Source organism: Anser anser (assembly GCF_964211835.1).
Source record: "Anser anser genome assembly, chromosome: Z".
Taxonomy (NCBI): domain Eukaryota; kingdom Metazoa; phylum Chordata; class Aves; order Anseriformes; family Anatidae; genus Anser; species Anser anser.
The window spans coordinates 11486890-11506031 of record NC_139723.1 but is presented as its reverse complement, the minus strand read 5'-3'; the positions used below and the strand labels follow the sequence as shown (position 1 = coordinate 11506031).

Genomic DNA, 19142 nt, shown 5'->3' with positions numbered 1-19142 from the left:
GCTAACTATTCAGCAGTCACAAATGCTTTAACACGTCACTAACTGAGAAGAGATCAGTAAATTGTAATCTGCAGGGATCATTTCTGCAGGAGTTGATGCCATCTCTCAGGTTGTTTAATCAAAGTATAATAGAGCCTGGATTTTAGGTTGCCTGAAAAAAAAAAAATATATATTTTTTGTTTATCACACAGGATCAGAGTAAAGCTTTTCAGTGCGTCTCCCTAGTTTATTTTCAGTGCTTTTTCCTAATTTCTTTTAGTGCACTTTCCTAGGTTATTTTCAGTGCCTTTTTCAGTGCCTTTTCCTAATTCTTTTTTTTTTCAGTGCATTTCCCTAGTTTATTTTAAATGCCTTTTCCTATTTTTTTAAATGCACTTATTTTTTTTAAGTGCCTTCTATTTTTTAGTGCCTTTTCCATTTTTTTTAATGTCTTTTCCTAATTTCTTTCCAGTGCCTTTTCCTATTTTTTTAGTGCATTTTGCTTTTTTTTTTTCAGTGCATTTCCCTGTATTTTTCCAGTGTCTTTTCCTATTTTTTTCAGTGCCCTTTCCTAATTCTTTTTGCAGTGCATTTTCCTAGTCTTTTCTCTTTCCTTTTCCTTTTCCTTTCCTTTCCTCTTTTCTTTTCCTTTTCTTTCCTCTTTTCTTTTCCTTTTCTTTTTTCTTTTCTCTTTTTCAGTGCATTTTTCAGTGCCCTTTCCTATTTTTTTCAGTGAATTTTCCTTTTTTTTTTTTAATGTACTTCCTTAGTTTTTTTTTTAGTGCCTTTTCCTAATTCTTTTTGCAGTGCATTTTCCTAGTCCTTTTCTTTTCTTCTTTTCTTTTCTTTTCTTTTCTTTTCTTTTCTTTTCTTTTCTTTTCTTTTCTTTTCTTTTCTTTTCTTTTCTTTTCTTTTCTTTTCTTTTCTTTCTTTTCTTTTCTTTCTTTTCTTTTCTTTTTCTTTCTTTTTTCTTTTCTTTTCCCTTTTCATTTTTCTAATTCTTTTCAGTGCCCTTTCCTATTTTTTTCAGCGAATTTTCCTGTTTTTTTTTAATGTACTTCCTTATTTTTTTTTTCAATGCCCTTTCCTATTTTTTTTTATCTCCTAGCTGCCCCCAGACCTCACAACCCCCCCGCACCCCCCCGCCCACCCCCCGCAGCGCGGAACGCCCCTGGGAGCGCGGCGCAAGCGCGCCCCCGGCCCCCCCCGCGGACACACGCGTGTCCCTTCCCCTCCTTTCCCGTCCCGTCCCTTCCCTTCCCCTCCCGAGCCGAGCCGAGCCGAGCCGAGCCGTGCCGGGGGCAGGTGGCGCGGGCGGCGGCCGCAGCCCGGGGGCGGGCGGCTCAGGGCCGCTCTCGCTCCGCCTCCTCCGCCGCCGCCTCCGCCTCGTCCGCCGCCGCCTGGCAGCGCGGTGGCGGCGGGCAGCCTCCGGCTGTGGCCACGCAGAGCCGAGCCGAGCCGGGCCGAGCCGAGCCGGGCCGGGCCGGGCCGAGCCGGGCCGAGCCTCCTCCGGTCGCCGCCCGCCCGCCCCTGTCGCGATGTCGGGCGCGGCGCCCGGCGCCCCCAAGCCGCTGCCGTCCTCCGGGCCGAAGTCGCTGCGGGAGATGCCGCATCCCCTGGCCACGTCCAGCAGCGAGGAGATGGGGCCGGCGCTCAGCCCCAGCCCCGACCTGCTGCTGCCCCGCGGCATCGCCGACAAGGTACGGCCGCGGGGGGGGCTGCTGCTTGCGGGGGCGGGGGGGGATAGGGGAAGGGCCGCGGTTCCCCTCCTCGTCCCCTTCCCCGGCTGCACCCTGGTGTCCCCGCGGGGGAGCGAGGCGCAGGGTGCTGCTGAGCACCCCCCGTGCGAGCGCCCTGGGGTGCAAGGGGCAGGGCGAGGACTCTCTGCGCGGATTATCTGTGATTTTGCTCCCCGGGGCTCAGCCCCTGCGTGGTTTCTCGCGGCAGTGACAGGGGAAGGATGCTGTTGCACGAGTGTCTGTGCCTCGCTTTCCCTCTGCTCCCCGAGCTGTGGCATAGTGTCTGCGGGGAAGCACCTTGCCCACGTGTGGGCCTCGGACGTGATAATCCCCGGGTGTGAAAGCATCACGGTGCTGCTGGCACACCAGCTACTCTTCCGAGCGCTTCGTGTCTCCGTGGGCAGGCTTCCTGAAAAGCGTTCAGGTAGGGTTTCCTGGGAGCAAGCATTGCCCAGAGTGAGTTCGGGCTGAAACTTTCTGTGTAGGAGCACCTCTGGGCCCAGCGCAGCGTGCACGAGGTGTGCAGGGCTGACACAAGGCGCCTGCTGTGGCACACAGCCACTGCAGGGACGGACAGACTCGCTGCCCTCTGGACACCTCGGGGCTGCCAGCAGTGCCCAGCCTGACACGCTCCCAGGCTCCAGGGGAATGGGCCAAGGTGGCCTCCATGTGTCGCCTTCAGCTGCCCCGTACCCGTGCGTGCAGATGCTGCTGCTTGTGCCCAGAGCTGTCTCCTCGAGCATTTGCCCGCTGCTGCATACCAGGCTTACCTCCCCTCTGGGAACACGCTCCTTCATCTGAGACACTTGCCCGAGAGTTGATGGCTCTCAAGAGGAGGCGAACTTGAAGCGGGGCAGATGCTGTAGGGTACTTCTCTCCGTGGAAAATAGGATTTGCTCGTGTAGTCCCGTTGCTGCCCGACTGACCTGCAGCAACTGGTTGGTGTTGGCAGCTGCCCTCGGTTTCTTGCAGCTGCCCAGGCTGCAGCCTCTGGCTGTGGTCAGCCAGCTTTCTCCTCGATATGGAGGTTTCTTGCCCAGTTTTTACACCAACAACATAGTGAAGTCCGTCTTCTAGCAGCTTTATGCAGTGCTGTCCTGTTTGGGGTGCTTGGCGGCATGGGCGTGCTGTAAGGGGGAAAGCAAAAAGGAGCTGAGGTAAGGGATTTTTAGACTTGAGAGCAGTTCTCTGGTTGACCTGGAAGTGGCACTGGGGTAATGAGCCTTGCAGAATAAAGGATTCCCAGTAGGAAGAGAGCAGCATTCTTTTTTTTTTTTCTTTCCCTTTTCTTTTTTTTTTTTTCCATCTAGCTGAATTAGCAGAAAAAGCCAAACGTCTGATCCTTCTGATGGAAGCAGTCCAGCAGCTCTGCTGTGTGAAGGCTATCCCTTCCTCAACTTAATACCTGAAGCACTGACAAGAAACAAACAGGTTGACTTCTTTCTCACTTCGTGAAAAACTTCAGTGAGCAAACAGGTGTTCCTAAACTTAAGGCAATAGCAAACTTCAGCTGTTGGAGTAGTCTGGAGTGTGAGTGTGATAAGTGGAGGTAAATAGAGCCTTTTAGGTGGTTAGTATCTCTCCTCATCTTGATCTCTGTTGGTGGGTCGCTGGTCCCTGGAGAGGCTAGCTCTCTAATCTGCTCACAGTGTGCAGATAGCTCTGGTTGATGGGTAACAGAGGGAGATTTCGTATTCACGTCTGACTCAGGTTTAAAGCTCTGCATCTGTTGTTTATTGATCCAAGAACAGGAGCTGTGCATGTCAGTTCTCCTGGCCTTTCCACGTGTCTCTTTTGGAGGGTCTGGTGGAGACTGGCACTGCAGGAGAAGTTTGGGTCGAAGCCTCTCGTGTCTAAGTGTCTCTGAGTCAGTAAGCTTCTGTAAGAAATATGGTCCATAGCCATGGCTATATGACGGCACCCCTCTAGCAGGGGTGTCCTCTAGCAGAGGGACAGTGCAGTTGCTGACCCATCACCACGAACTGCAGGTTCTTGTTATCTGCTGTGAGCAACCACTTCCTAAATGCTGCTGCAAGATGAATGTACCTCCTGCACTGAGACTGGGATACTCTTGGAGGGGAAAGTGCAGGAACAGGGGAATTTCTCTGTCCTTAAAGCAGCGCTTCAGTTTCCACTGCCGCAGATTTGCAGACTGAAGTGGTTGAACCATTGCCATCACTGCTTTGTGTTCTTTAAAGCATGGTTTTCTTTCCTTTTTGGAGCAGCTGAGTAAGGACGCTACCTTATCCTGAGTCAGAGGAACCTGGAGGACAGGAATGTTGCCTGCATGTGTCTTGCTGTGTTTTTTTTTTTTTTTCTTTTTATTATTGCTATTATTAAAATTTGGCAGTAATCTGGTGGCTTAGACCTTGCCTGACTTTGAAGTCTGACAAACCTTTGGTTTCTGTTTAAGATCAGGAGCAAATGGCATTAGAGCAGTCGTGGGAAAGGGAAGGAAAACCGTCTGCTATTTTCTGTGGCTTCTCTGATTCAGAGGCCCTCTGAGTGGCAATAGATGATTTCTCAAGTACTTTGAGTCTTATCAAGAGGGCTACAGAATATTCAGTGTCTGAAATAATGTCTTCATCCTGATGTGTAGGAGACAACTGTTCTAAGAGCCAGGAAACCTTTATTTCTGAGCAGCATTTAACCTCTTAAATGAAATGGACATATCTGTCTACATACTTAGGATTCACAGTGGTTCTGCAACAAACAAAACATGTGACTTGTAAGCTCTTATCTCTGAAGCATTTCTGTACTGCCCAGATCTTTCTAGCCATAGCATTCTGCTCCCCTCAAGTCTAATTACATAAAACGTTGGTTGCCTTGATGTCTGACCACCACGAGCTTTTTCAGGCTTATTTTCAGGCTACAGGCTACCCTTGGTAGCCTCCAGCTGTAGCTGGAGCTGAGCCTGAGCAGTGCTGACCCCCTGGTATCAGCTGAGAGGGAAACATGCAGGAGGAAGCAATCCCTCAGGGTACATGGCACTGTCCAGAGCATAACTAAAGCAAGAACTCAGTTTTGCAGCTCTTACAGAGCTTTTGGAAGGCATGCATGCAAGCTGATTGAGGTCTGCTTTTTGGAGCAGGTCTTCTGCAGAAGGTGGTAAGACCAATGGGGAAGTGTCAGCGTGGATTTTTTTTTTTTCTGGAGGGGGTTGAAAAAAAGGAAGTTTGGTTGTATGTGCCTACATCACTCTCTCTGGTTCACAAGTTTGTCTCTTTTGATAGTGAATTTGCCCTGTCCTCTGACACTGGAGATAAAAGGCATTATTAAGAGCTTGCTGGGTTTGGAGCAGAGATGAGATGTACGTGGTATGCTGCTGTGTGATTGTACCCAAATGGTTGTAGAAGCATGGTAAGACTTGGGTTGCACCCACACGGAGGTTTTGCAGATGTAACTGCCTGTTGCTAAACGTTGGAAGCACCAGGCTGTGCAGAATTAGAAATAGTGTTCTGTATGGCTTACTTCTGCTATCCTCTAGCTGTTGTCTTTGTAGTCCTTCTAGCCTTGTGTCATAGAAGTAGCTTCCCAGCAGGGTGGTGTTGTCAGTTCTTCCTGTGGTCTGCACTGAGACTTGCAACTATTGCACAGGGTGCTAACTCCCAGTGCTGAGTTCTTGCCTGCCACCCCGAAAGCCCTAATGTCGCACCTGTGCTGGTGTCACAGTCTGTTTGGAGCTCTCCAGTGTACAAGATAACATGCTCTGTACATTGAACTTTATTTTATGAGCTCATTAGGAGGGAAAACAAAGAATAGCTCAGTCTTCTTCATACACACTAGTCTAATGTGAATTCACTAATCTGTCAATTTACGAGGTTTCTCACTTGTAAGTTCTCTGACTCGTGACTTTTAACTTTTGTGCCTGTAAGCAAAATAGTTCCCTAGATGCCAGTGAGAGCACTTACCCTTCCTCCTCCGCCACGCTTCAGGCGTCCCCTGTATCACAGCAGGAAGCATGAAAACCTCTGAGGTCCAGGCTCTGTTGGATCCACTTCAGAAATGTTTTGGGTAAGTTGGCATATAAATACCTCACAGTTTGGAGGTTTGGTCTGTACCATTTCCATGGGTTAGTGGATTCTGAAGAGACATCTGACAATCAGTGTGCAAGAATTATGACTGCAGGAGGCAGTGAGCTGCAGGTAATGGCCATGTAGTGACCTTTATCTCTTCATGCCCCTCCTGTCTTGCTTACCTGTTGCTCTTGCTTTGATCTAATGGTGCTGCTCCCAGCATATATAGGGACTTAGCGTGAGCTGTGTGCTAGCTAAAAGCTGAGCAGGAGCTGAGTGAACAGCCGCACCTAGGGATCAGACTGGCTCGTCCTCTTTCGGACATCTCTGACCGCCTGATACTGTCCTTTGTGGCCAGCTGCCTATAAGCTGTTTTGCTTTTCTTCTTGGAAGATGTGCCTGACTTCTAGTTGGTTATATTAAGAGTAGACAGCTGAGCTGTGCTTCAAGGCTATTTTACAGGTAGTATGCATCGAGCAGAGTGAATGTGAATTACCAGGCTTGCAATGCACAGCTTGAAATTTGCTAATGCGTGGAGGTGGCCATTAGAACTCCAACTGGGAACTTCACTGTACTAACTGAAAGCTTGCTTGCATGTGACCCTTTGCCTATCTGATTCACTCCAGTGAACCCATAGGCCTGTGTTAGTGCCTGATGGAGTATAAATACTTGGTGTGGCTGCTGGAGTGCTTTTTACTTAGCACTCATATTTTGGAGGGGCGCCTGGTGGCTCCCTAACAGAAATATACTGAGAGTCTTGAGCTCTACTTCCAGCCTCCTTGGTTGCTAGTTTAATTATTGATCTTAACTTCATCCACCCACAAATGAAACCAGTTTGCAGTATAATCTGAAAGCTTAAAATAAATCTGCTTGGGCTTCTACAAACCTCTTCCTTCTCTGACTAAATGAGAGCTCTTAGATGAGCACCACATTTTGTTCTTAGAGTAGGCTGGAGGTAAATTCTCAGTCTTCGGAGAGACTGAGAATTACAAAAAGTTGGAACTAAAGTGGGTGAACTCATGAAGCAATGTCAGCGTGGATGAACCAAACTTGGTTCCAATCTCCAGGAACGTGAGACTTGACAATCATACAGTAGCTGAGGTTGGATGGCACCTTTGAAGATCTTATAGTCCACCCCTCTGCTCAGAGCTGTGCTAGCTAGAGCAGGCTGCCTAGGACTCTGAAGTTGGTATTTGAATATCTTTTCTGAATATCTCTAAAGATAGAGACTACAACCTCTCTGGGATTTTTTTTTTTTTTTACTGTAAGGGTGACTGTCCCTTAGAATGCTTTTTTTCTCCTGTTGAAATACAGCAGATTTCATTTAAATGTGTGCCCGCTGCTTCTTGGTCTGTTGAGAGGACTCTGTCGCCAACTTCTGAACGCCCTCCTGTCAGGTATTTATCCCCTGAGCATTCACTTCTCCGTGTGCACAGTCCCATCTCTCTTTTCCTCTCCTCTTAAGACATGCTCCAGCTCCTGATCTGTCATCTTCTCCCATTGCTGGGTTTGTTCTGCTATGCCCATGCCTCTCGTACTGGGGAGCCCAGAAGAGGATAACACCGTCTGTTTACCACTGATGAGACACATGGGGAAGGATCGCTTTCCTGCACTTGCTGGCAGCTGTCTGCCTGAAGCAGCCCAGCAGGCTGTTGGCTTGTTTTGCCATGAGGTATATTGTTGGCTTACGGTTAACTTTTCCACCAGGATTTGGTGTGTGTGTGTGTGTGGTGGTGGTTGTTGTGTTATTCTTCTGCCAAGCTGCTTTTTTAAGCCAGACAGACCCCAGCATGTACTGCTACATGGGGTTATTCCTGCCAGGTGCAGGACTTTGCACTTCCTCTTGCTGAATTCTTGTTGAATTTCATGATCTTCCTGCCAACCCGTTTCTCCAGCCTGTTGAAGTCCCTCTGAACTGCAATACAACCATCTGGCTGGCCAGGTGTTCCACCCAGTTCTGTATCATCAGCAAACTCGCCGAGGGTGTGCCCATTCCCATCATTTAGGTCATTAATGGGAATGTTTAACAGTAGCCCTGTTACTGACTCCAGATGTACTCAGCTGCTGACTGCCCTCCAGCTGGAGCTTGAGGGATCACAGCAATTCGAGCTCAACAGTTCAGCCAGTTGAGTCCACTTCAATGTACGTGTGCCTAGCTTGTGCCTCATCAGCTTTTCTGTGAGGATGTTATGGGAGACGGTGGTGAAAACCCTCTTCAAGTTGAGATAAACAGCATCAGTGCTGTCCACTTAACCAGCAAGCCAATCACGGCCTTGTAGATAGTATTGGGTTGGTTAAACATGACCACGCTTGAATAAATCCATGCTGACTTCTCATCACTCTGTCCTTTACGTGTTTCGAGATGGTTTCCAATCTAATTTGCTTGATTAACTTCCCTGGGTTTGAGGTGAGGCTGATGGGCATGTAGATCCCTCAGTAAACTTTGGTGGAGAGATGAGTGACACCGGTTGCTGCTGTTGTCCCCCACACTTTCCATCTTCAGGAACCTCCCCTCATCATCATCATAAAGACAAGATAATCAAAACTGACATTAGTGACATCGCCTGGCTCCCTCAGTGCTCGTGGGGCCATTCCACCATGTCCAGTGGGTTTGTATCTGTCCTGTTTGCCGAAATGTTCCCTAACCTGGTGGTCCTCAACTGTTGTTAAGTTTTCCTTTTTCCAGACTTTCTGACTGGCCTTGGAGGCCTGAAAGCCTTAACAGTAAAGGCTAAGGTGAAGAAGGCACTGAGGGCCTTGGCCTTTTCTGTGTCCTTTGTCATCAGGTTCTCTGCCCTATTCAACATCAGGACTGCATTTTCCTTATTCTTTGTTTTGCTGCTGATTATACCCACAGAAGCCTTTTATTGTTCTCATCCTCTGCCAGATTCAGCTCCATCCCACTAATCCCATCCCTGCATGCTCAGACAGTGTCTCTATATTCCTTCTGGGTCATTAGTCCCTGCTGCTGCCTCTTTTGCGCTGCCTTTTTATATGAGAATTTAGTCAAGAGCTCCTTGTTTGTGTATATGCAGACCTTCAGCCACCTTTGCTTGATTTCCTGCTTACTGGGATGGACCAGTTTTGAGGCTGGAGAGGTGTTCTATGAAAATCAGCTGGCTCTCATGGATGCCTTGTCTCTTCCACACCATGTTCATTCTTCCCAGCAGATCCATGAAGAAGCCAAAGTCTCCCCCCTGGAAGTCTGAGGTTGTGATCCTGCTCTTTGCTTTGCTCCCACGTCTCAGGGGCCTTAATTCCACCAGGTCATGTCTACTGTAGCTGAGGCAGCCTTCATGTGCCTGACCAGATCTTCATTTTTTTGTAAGAATAACTGTACTAAAGTTCAGTGAAGCATCTCCCCTTGACAGCTTATTAATCCCCTGCATGTCAGGAAGTTCTGATTGATGCACTACAAAAACCCATTTAGACCGATGTCACTTCTGCTGTGTTGTCCCTCCAGTATGTATCAGCACGGTTCAAGTCACCCATGAGGGCTAGGACCTCTGAATGTGAGGCTTCTACCAGTAAATTCCTGCAGGTCGGGAGGACAGAGGGATGTTTTCTGCCAAGGACAGAAGGACTGCTAGTTTGGTTGAAGAGCCTTTCTCTTAATAGTGTTGGTTCCTGTAGTTGCAGTGGGTCACAAATAACAGTGATTCAGAATTCACCTCAGCATGAAGCTCTTCTCCTGACTTTTGGGAAATTCTGTGGCTTTCTTCCCAAGTGAATGGAGAGGTTACGCTACGTAATGGATGTGAATGTCCTGAACCACATTTCTTAAGCCACGGAGCTTTTAGATATAAGCAGTTACCTGCCGCATCCTTGTCTTGTTCCTACAACTTGAGTTTTGGATGGCTGTTTGAAGGAACTGTTGTCTCTTCTGTTGCATGGTGTGTGTGCATGCGTGTCTGGCAGGTCATTTCTAGGCAGTAAAAGAACTGACTCAAACCTGGCATGGCTTCCAACTTGCTATCAGTGCTCTACCAATAGTCAAGCTGCTGGAGGAATCTAGTATCCTGTCTTAATGGTGGTGATTAGAACTGCTTTCTTTAGCTGTTTTGGAGGTGTCCCATGGCAGGGGGTTGGAACTGGGTGGTCTTTAAGGTCCCTTGCAACCCAAGCCATTCTGTGATCTTACTGAAAGGACAGAGCTCTTGTTTCCTTACCGTAGCCATCCTGGGGTGTAATGGTGTGGAAGCACATTCATCAGAGCATGGCATAGTTGCTTACAGTTGCCTTCATTATAGAAGTAGGAATTTATTGGTAAGGGTGCTTTAGTGATACCTTACTGTATAGGTGCTCTAGTATTATAGTAAAACTGTATGTGGTGGTCTCTTTGTGATCCCCATCTTCTCAGTACAGCGAAATTCTGTGGAATTTGCAATTCCCTTCTCTTCTGACCAAGGCAAAGGGATAGCTAACAGTTGGACAAACACTTGTATTAAAGTAACTGTCTTAGTAATGTTACTTTTTAAAACTTGCCATCTGGTAAAAATGAGCATAGCTTCTACTGTACAACTGAACTACTACTTTGTGGGTCTTATTTTAACTTAATGGAGGGAGGGAGGGATATACTTTGAGGTTTAATTCAGTGTTGCACGGCTTTCAGAATCTTTTCAAAAGGATTGTTTTAATGGTGGTTTAATGAAACAGCACTGAAAACATATTTAAAATGTACATACAGGAACTCAGTTCTTAACTTCAGCTGGATTTTAGAAGGGTGAGTCTTGGCAATGGCTTTTTGTAAGCCATTGTGGAAAAAGTTATGCTTGGTGGTCGGAAAGAATCTTTTGGGCTGCTTCTGCTGGAACTTCTCAGGCCTAAGAGCTGCTGGATGCTCTCTGAGCTCCCTGATGGGGAGAACGGGAGAGGCTAGTACGTAGGATAAGCAGATTAAAAGGCTCTTTTTGTCTGCTATTTGGGCACATCCTTCTCTGTAGGTTCCTTAGGGGTTTGTGATAAATGTCAGGCAGCGTTGTCCCTGTAACTAATGATCAGAGGGGTAGAGGATAAAGCCCAAGGCCTTCCTGTTGACATACTGATCTGGGAGACATTAGCTCCAGGATTAATCTGCAAGCTGTTGTCCTGGTGTCTTCTAGCATTGTGGGCTACTTCTGTGGTATCTCAAATAGATCATCTGGCTGTCACACTAGCCACTCTCTTCCTTATCTGAGATGAGAAGTTGGTCTCTGTAAAATAGGTCAGGAGACGAGACAGGAGCTCTTAAAGTGCAAGGAGATGCAGCTCAGTGTTGCTACATGAAAATCTATTTATGATCTCAAGGACAGTTTAGATGTTGCAACTTGCAGGTGCTTTCTGTATGCAGAAGGCGAAGCACCAATTAAAAATGGTATTTGTTCATGTGTATTTCTGAATTAACTTCACTGAGACTTGTTCTCTGCAGACCGTGAGCAAGATCTTAAATGCTGAGCTGTCCTGACTCCTTAAGCTGTGGCTGCCTCAGCCTGCTGTGCAGTGCAGCTGAGGCTACAAGCTGTTGTGGCTGGGGAAAATCACTTTCATCACTAGGATGAAAGTGGACAGAAAACTGTTTCTGCATTCCACCCCCAATGAAAAAAACAAAACAAGTAAACAAAACAAAAAACACCACCACCACCACCACAACAACAAAAAACAAACAAACAAAAAAACAACACCAAAACCAACCAACCAAAACCCCATACTTTGTAGGTGGTGACAGTTATGGCCTTGAGGTAAGAAACATAGTAAATTCTTGAAAAACAAATGCTGCATCTCTTTCTCTTAGAGTGACTGAGAGCAAGGTAACTCACGGCAGCTAGCTACTAGCAACACTGCAGTGACAAGGTGGGGATGGAAAACACGCAGTGAGTTGCAGCTCTTTAATGAGTTAGAATTCCCAGTGCTGGACCAGCCTACAGAACAATCTACTAGATTAATTTCTGGGATGTGTTTTATGGGAAAATAAAACTAGGGGGGTTGAAGGAGGTGTTGTCTTCTGTTATAAGTAAACTTACAATGCCCAATCTGTTGATTCTTAACCAAATATTTCACAGAAATCATAAAGTATCTGTCTGAATACTTATGTTGGGGCCATGAATTCATGGGTCTAGTTGAAATTGTTCTGAAAGTAAAGGCAATAATCTAACGTACATACAACAGGCACTGAAAGACTTCAGCCGACAGCTCTACCTAGAATGGTCATCAAAGCATAAATTGTTCTTGAGAACATTGCTGTCTTGTGACCACATCCAGAACTTCTGCAGTGTTTCTTCAATGCTGCCATAAGCAGTGGATGACAAACTAGTTTGGAAGGGAGAATAAGTCCTAAAGACAGATTTCTGCTTGACTCAGGTTTGTGTTTTTATGTGTCTTAAGTTGAAGAGAACTACACTAGTGTATGGGAGCAAAGGCATCACAAATGTTTAATACTCGATTCTCCAGGAAAAAAAAAAGAAGTGTAAACAGCATCTGGCTTTACTTGCTTCTAAATGATGCCCTAAAATTGAGGAGTGTGGACCTTCCTGTGAGGAATAGAACCAGCGTGACTGTCTAGGAAAAGAATGGTGGCAGTGGTTCGTAGTGTTGTGAATGATCAGATGGCTTATGGGCCTGGCTCTTCGTTCTTCTGTGCTCTAACCTCAAGCCGACCTTAAGCCTGAAAAAACAAGCTCTGCTAAACCACCCTAACACTGAGTGTCCGTTGAAAGCTAGTAGCCTTTCAAATCCAAAATACTGACATGTGACAAAGCTTCTCCCTGTCACGTTTACCAAGGAAGCTGTTACTACACTGCCTCAAAGCTGTGTCCTCACGGGGAAGCGCTGCCTTACACTGCTTTACAGAAACTGGCTGTATCCTTCTGAACGGCATCCTAGGATCAAAAAAACTACCTTAAAGTCTGTCTGTGTAGGTGGTCTCGCTTCTCCAGTAACTTTGAATGGTAGGATGTGTTTCTTGAAAAGAATATGCTGCAGTGCAGGTCTTGCTCAAGGGCAGAGAAGCCTCCTCCCCTGCATATGGTGCTAGCAACAGCTATTTTCTACAACTACAAGCTCAACGGTGAAAGCACTGACACATTTAGGAGTGGTAAATTACTACTATAGACAATACTCAGACCCATGCTTATCTGGGTAGAATTGGCACCTTTGCTGTAGCTTTTTAAATGCTAGTATAAGGCCAGCTGGAAGTGAAAGTCTTGGTGGCTGCCAATACAAAGCTGTGTTTTGGATTGTCACCAAGAAAATCCCTGGAAAGATTTTAATCAATACCACTTATTGCCAGTGATCAGCTGGGGCTCTTCAGGATTTGTATGCTGACTTTCATTTTGCTGACCACTGTGCTCCTGGATCAGTATGCTGCACCTGAAGCCATGTGTGCTAGCTGTCTGTATGTGCCACATGGCTGTCACAAGCCTAGGCCATATATATCAAAGGTGTTTCTGTAGACAAATTAGACTGTAAATCTCATACTTTGTTTCTCTCTCCAGATTAGTTACTTCTCATAGTGTGAGGAAATACTGCATGGGTGATTTTCCTCGCTTGCCTTCCTTGAAATGGAGAGTGAAGCAATTTTATTTTTTATTTTTTCTTCTAGCAGATAAGCACTTTGTTTATTTCCCCCTTATGGAGCAAATGCTATTCTGCTGGAAAATATTTTGTTTATCAGCAAATGTGATAGAGGACTATCTCTTAAACTGCACCTGCATAAACTAACTCTGAGAGCTCCCCCAAGAACACACTCCTCCAGCTCTTCCAGCGCTTGAGATGAGAGCATGAGGTGAATAGACGGTCTGACTTGCTCTCATGAAACCCTACTGATCCTGTGTGGGGGAATGCTAATAATGCAGCCCATTTAAAATGGCTAGTCCAAGAAGCCCACATCATAATGCAATATGGAAATGTATCCTTGCCTGTTTAAACACAGTACTGACCAGGATAGAGTGCTTTTCAGCCTTTTATAATATTCTCTTTCCTTCCTGTTTCTTCCTTCTTCTCCCCACTTCCTTCCTTCCCCCCCCGAAAAATACCAAAAACAAACAAAAAAACCAACAACCCACACCTTTGCATGTGTTAGCATTTTAAAAATATTGCTGTTTGTTCTTGGGAGCATCTCAGCCATATCAGTGCTTTGGTATCACTGGTACCAGACGATGAAGTCTGACCCAGCTAAATCTGCTTCTCCTACTAGAGCATGAACAGGAAAAAGTGATGCAGGGTATGTCTGCAGAACTTTGACACAAAGCTGTTTGTCTCTAGGAGAGAGCAGTTTAGTTTAGACAAGCTTAACAAACTGTTCCATCCGTAATCAGATATAAATCTGCCTTCTTGGATTGGGGATGATTCCTAGTCACATGCTGGATTCAGAGTTTTCCTGCTTGTGGTCTGATCCCTGGCTGCTGCTCTGCTCTTTGAAGGGTCAGAGCTAAGGTTCCAAAAACAGACCTTTAAACAAAGCCCCATGTTTTTTAGATGTGCTAATTAAAGGTGCTCCTTAGCATGTTAGAATGGGTGATGCTCTTCCTGTGTGCACAGAAGCCTTCTGATAGTAATTCAAGTCTTGTAACAAGCAATATTCTCGAAGCAAACTCCTTGCAGATGGACGTGGAACCTAACACAGCTAGAGGACAGTAATTAAAGTCTTTATTCAAGCAGTCTGCATTTTCTAAATGTTTCTGCAAACATGTAGCTTCTGCCGTTTCTGGAGGTCTTTGTGCTTTGAGGACAGAATGGAGTAGGGTCCTGCTGCCTGTTCCCTTCTGCTGAGGACTGGAAGGACAAAATGACACAAGTCTGCTCTGCGAAATGGTGCAAATTCAAGCCTGCACAAACATTAAACTCTCTTGCTTTCCATCAGGTCACAAGCACTTTTCTGCTACTTTCTACAGCTTAAACATAACCGTGAGCTAATCTTGCTGGGTAGTTGCCAGACTGGCTTTTTTTTGCTTGGAAAGCAAGATAAAGCTTTCCGCGAGGACTCTAGTGCTTTGTAAACAGATGTAGAAGCTAACCTTGGATCTGGGAATGTTTCTTTGAAGAGAACAGTTCATCCTGTGGATGTGTAAAAATATCTCTTCACATATTAAAATACCTTGCCACAGTAAGGAAGCTGTAAGATGTGGCAAGCATCCAATAACTCCTCACTTTGCCTTCTGTTCAAAGGATAGGGGGAAGCGCATATCAGTTTGGTGAGAGTTAATTAGTCAAAAGTATGTCCTATCCCTTTCCATTTAGTGTCCACTCCAAATAACAAACTGTTTCAGCCACCGGGTGCTTGGTCCCAAAAGCGTTTTGGCCTTTGTGTACAAGTAGCACAGCTTATTACTAGTATTGAAGGATTTGTCTTAACTGCTGTAAAAACATCTGTGAGATTCCACTCAAGATCCTCATTTTTAAACTAACCCGAACTGCATTTAATTTTGTGTGATATTGCACAGTTCCCCTTTCAGACTAGGAAAAGAGGCCACCCTCTTAAGAGCTTTGTGAGAACGTACAGGCTTATAGCCAGACCATAAGAACAGATGGTCTGGTTGGGAATTGACACCTTCCTATAACCCTCCATGCTGCATGCACTGGAAGGCTGGAAATACGGCATATTGTTGCTGAGTCCCTGAAGACTTCTGTGACACGGTTAGGAGATGGGTTGTTGCTCTTGCTGAAAATACCATTTTCGGGAAGCCCTCCTATGCCCACAGTCTTGCTCTGGTTAACTTAGCTGTGATGACTTTGGGAAAACAAACCACAGAATAAAATAACCCATCCTATAAAACTTGTCTGTTAGCCTCAGGGCAGAGGTGGGAATCCCATGACCTGCAGGAGAAGGCTTGGACAGTGCTCGTGTCAGTCATGTAGTGTCTCTGAAGTTTGCTCCAGTGTTCCTAGGTCCAGTCAAATAGGCCAAAGTGCGGAGATGCTTTTCCAAGTGCAGTACTTTTGTAAGTAGGAATGTGCCCCGGTCTTAAGTGGTACCAAGTTGCATGCCATTAAGATCAGCCGCTGCATCTGGAATTCTTGTGTTTTCTGCGATACTGAGGAGTCTGTTTTCAGGCAACTCGGACCTACAGAGCAGAAATGCTAGTTTGAGTGATGAGCTACAGAACAAAGTCATCAGGGCTCGTGGCTTGGCAACGTGCTGTACTCTAACACCTATTTAAAATATCCCAAGAGCGAACTGATATGGTCTTTATCTAGTCACATCTCAGAAGCAGCTTTCTGGTTTGATGGACAGAGTACCAGTGGTACCACTGGAAGTGCAGGAGTCATGCCGTGAACAAGTCTGTGAGGCTGTTAACTCAAGCTTTTTTAGTGTTCTTGAGAATATTTTACATTTAAACCATTTTAGCTTTCCAGTCACCAGCAGCAGTTCTGAGTGCCTTGAAACACAAGGAGAAAAGTCTGGTGGTTCCAATACTAGAAATGAAGCAGTGAGACTTTAGGGCCTGGTTGTAAGGTCACTGATGAAGACAGGGTCAAATAGAGGTTAACTGCACCACTTGCCTCTGAACAGCAGCATTTCTTTACAGCCTCTAAATGTCTCTTATGTTATCTAATACCTGTTGAACGAGAACAATGTGCTTGCAACATCAGGTAGCTTCAGGCTAACCCTTACCAGAGATGAGTTTATCTGTGCTTGGACAACCTAGATGAACCACCTCTTCCTTCGTTAGCTACTCCTTCAATACCTTTGCTGTCTAGGTAAGCCATACACTTGCTAAGGCAGGATAGGTGGAAATTAACATTGAATTTTTAGAAGCAGGGGGATTAAATGGCTGCTCTTAGCTCACCAAGAGACTTCATGATCTTCACTTGAAGATAAGCCAATACTTACAGAATTTTAGGCCATTTTTTTTAGGCTTCAAGGGTCGAATCCTGGATGCATTCCCCAGTGTGTACTACTCCACTGGGGGAGGCTGCCTTCCAGGAGGCTGAATACCAAGCTCTTGAGGCTTTACTTTATGTGGATCCAAGCTGCTCTATAAAGCCAGAGTCTTGGGGGCATGAAGGAAGATGAGATCAGCTGGAAACTTCCAAACTCATTCCGCATCTCACATGCGGACTTCAAGTTTATAAAATTCAGCTGATTTTTAAACTTGGACAAATTGAGCTTCTTGATAGATTTAGGACCTGTTTCTGGGCAGGCTAACCGGTCATGGTATTTAGGCTGCATAATCCAAGAAAAAAATGTGAAGCTGCTTCCTTACCACATAGCAACCCGTGTAGTTGGCAGGGCTCATGCATCTCCAACAGACAGCTAGCTTCTACTTGCCCTACACTCTAGGAAACCAAATCCTTGCTTCTAGGGTCATCTGGTCTCATGTATCCATAAGCTTGTGTGTCTTGAGGGATTTGCAAACTCTGCAGGGATGTGTGAAGAGTATGAGTGTCTGTAGGTAGTTGTACAACTGTGCACAAAAGAAACAAGTAGTCACAAACCTAGAGGCCAGAATGTTGTGGTATTTCAGCCATAGGTTGTGATCCAGGCCTTCCTAGACGTTCACCTGCTCTGCTTCAGAAGGGGACCGCTACCCTGAGGAGGTGAGGGACAGAGGCTAAGGATCTTTGCTTTAGGAAAAACTTTGAAATTTGAAGAAATCGTGGATGCACCCTAGGACTTGAAGAGTCTGTAGAGAGAACCTGTCCTTCATTTCATTTACCTGGCCACCAGAAGCAGCCTTTTCTTCTCCCTGTCGTGGTTCTGCTCAGATTCGTGGCAGGACGACTACTGTAGCAGGTGCAATAAGGAAGAGGAAGGCTTTTTTTTTTTTTTTTTTTCTCCTGTGAAGAGCTTTGTAAGCAGCAGGTACCTGCTAGAACTTGGACAGTGTTGATCTCTGATAGTGCAGCTGGGTAATTAAAACAGCAGATGAGCAGCTACTTGGCACAGTAAAGGTGAAACGAGTCTCTGGCACTGAAGTCAGACTCTTTGTTATATGAAACAATTAATATTAGTAGTATTTCAAATGCTCACGGGTATAACTACGCTGACAGGGAATGGTGCAGATGGCTGCAGATCTCTTTTCCTGCCAGGCTTTGCAGGACCGACTCTTTCTGTGGTAAAAGTAGACTGGAACAGATGATGCAGTCTTGCTTCCCCAACTGCAAAAAAATCCCACAAGTCCCATGGAAGAAAGCCAGTGCCAATTAACATGACGAGGAAGTGCTCTGTCTCAGGATTACAGCCTGAGATAATTTAGATTGCTGGGCCATCTGCTGTGACACTTCAAAGCCTACCTCTTTCTAGCAATAGCTGAGACTTCAGCAAAGGGATCCAGCCTGGTGCTAAACAAAGGCTCCAGCAGTCATGATCATTGTTTCTTATCTAGTGCAGTTAGCTAGGAGGCTCCACCCATTACTAAGGACAAACGCTTGGCTTCTAACTTGGCCTTCAACTGCTGAAACCTATCCAAGTAGCAAGGCACGGTGCCAGTTGTGACTGCCTGGGGAGGGATCTGCCACCACAGAAGAGCCTGCATAGCACAGTACTACTTTAAACGCACAATTCCTCTGTCTTTTCCCCTCACCACAGCTAGCAGCCCTCCTGCTCCTGACCAGAGGTGGCATGGAAGTGTTACTTGATCTAGACCCAGAGTGGATTTCATCCAGGCTGAAATTGGTAAAGCTGTCACAGCCTTCGTTTTAAGACCTGAGACATCCCACAGAACCCATGGCTGCAAGAACGTAGTCGAGGAGACTGGAGTAGATTCCAGCCTTCACAAACCTCTGTCCTGCTTAAAAAGTGTAAGATGTGTTAGTGTGGTTATTGCCATCTCCTAAAAGAACTGGTGAGGAAAGTCCCAGATCTCATGCACATGGCTGTAAGCTTCACCTCTTGTCCTTCCTCCAGTTGTTCTAACACCTTGATATAGTATTGTTATATTTTAGGCATATTCCATTGTACTCTTTAAGCTGTCATTTGGAAGGGTTTTGTTAACAGGCTTTCAAGAATCTCCTTCGTAATCAGGCTTAAAATGTTTCCAGAAGTTAATTCATTTCCATACTGGAAGCTTAGGACTCGACTTACTGCAGTTCTGGCACAACTTGTCTGACACTAATGCTTATTGCACATGGGCAATGAGAGCTGCCTGTACCTTTTGGAAATAATAACAGATTTGTCTACAGCTGCTGCGGTGCCCCAGGGCTTTCTTTGCTCTTTACTTTGCTCAGCCAAATTCTCCCGTCTAGCTGAATTGCAGATTTTCTGAACCCATCCTCTGCTTCTAATCCCGTCATGACTTCTGTTTGCTCTGTTTTCCTGACTCTAACAGAACTCTTTATCTTTTGAGTTGTTGTATCCTTGTGTCTTCCTGTTTTACAGGCTACTGCTAGGTTGAGTCTGAGCCAGATGCTGCTTCTTTAGTTCAAGATGTCTGCTTCATGTATGAGCTGGCAAGCAGCGCCATGTTCATCCTGTGAGGACAAAGAGCATCTG

General features: G+C 45.9%; 1 protein-coding gene across 2 annotated transcripts in view; it reads left to right on the top strand.

Moving 5' to 3' along the window:
• The first annotated feature begins 1329 nt into the window (after positions 1 to 1329).
• The window catches only part of SNX30 (sorting nexin family member 30), a 53213-nt gene continuing 35400 nt past the window's right edge, over positions 1330 to 19142 (top strand). Inside the window, exon 1 of one of the 2 annotated variants that reach the window (XM_083818103.1) lies at positions 1330 to 1679. In XM_083818103.1, the coding sequence (XP_083674229.1) occupies positions 1518 to 1679 (162 nt within the window). In that variant the 5' untranslated portion in view covers positions 1330 to 1517. The remainder of the gene's footprint in view (positions 1680 to 19142) is intronic. The other variant, XM_083818102.1, reaches the window with a different exon arrangement.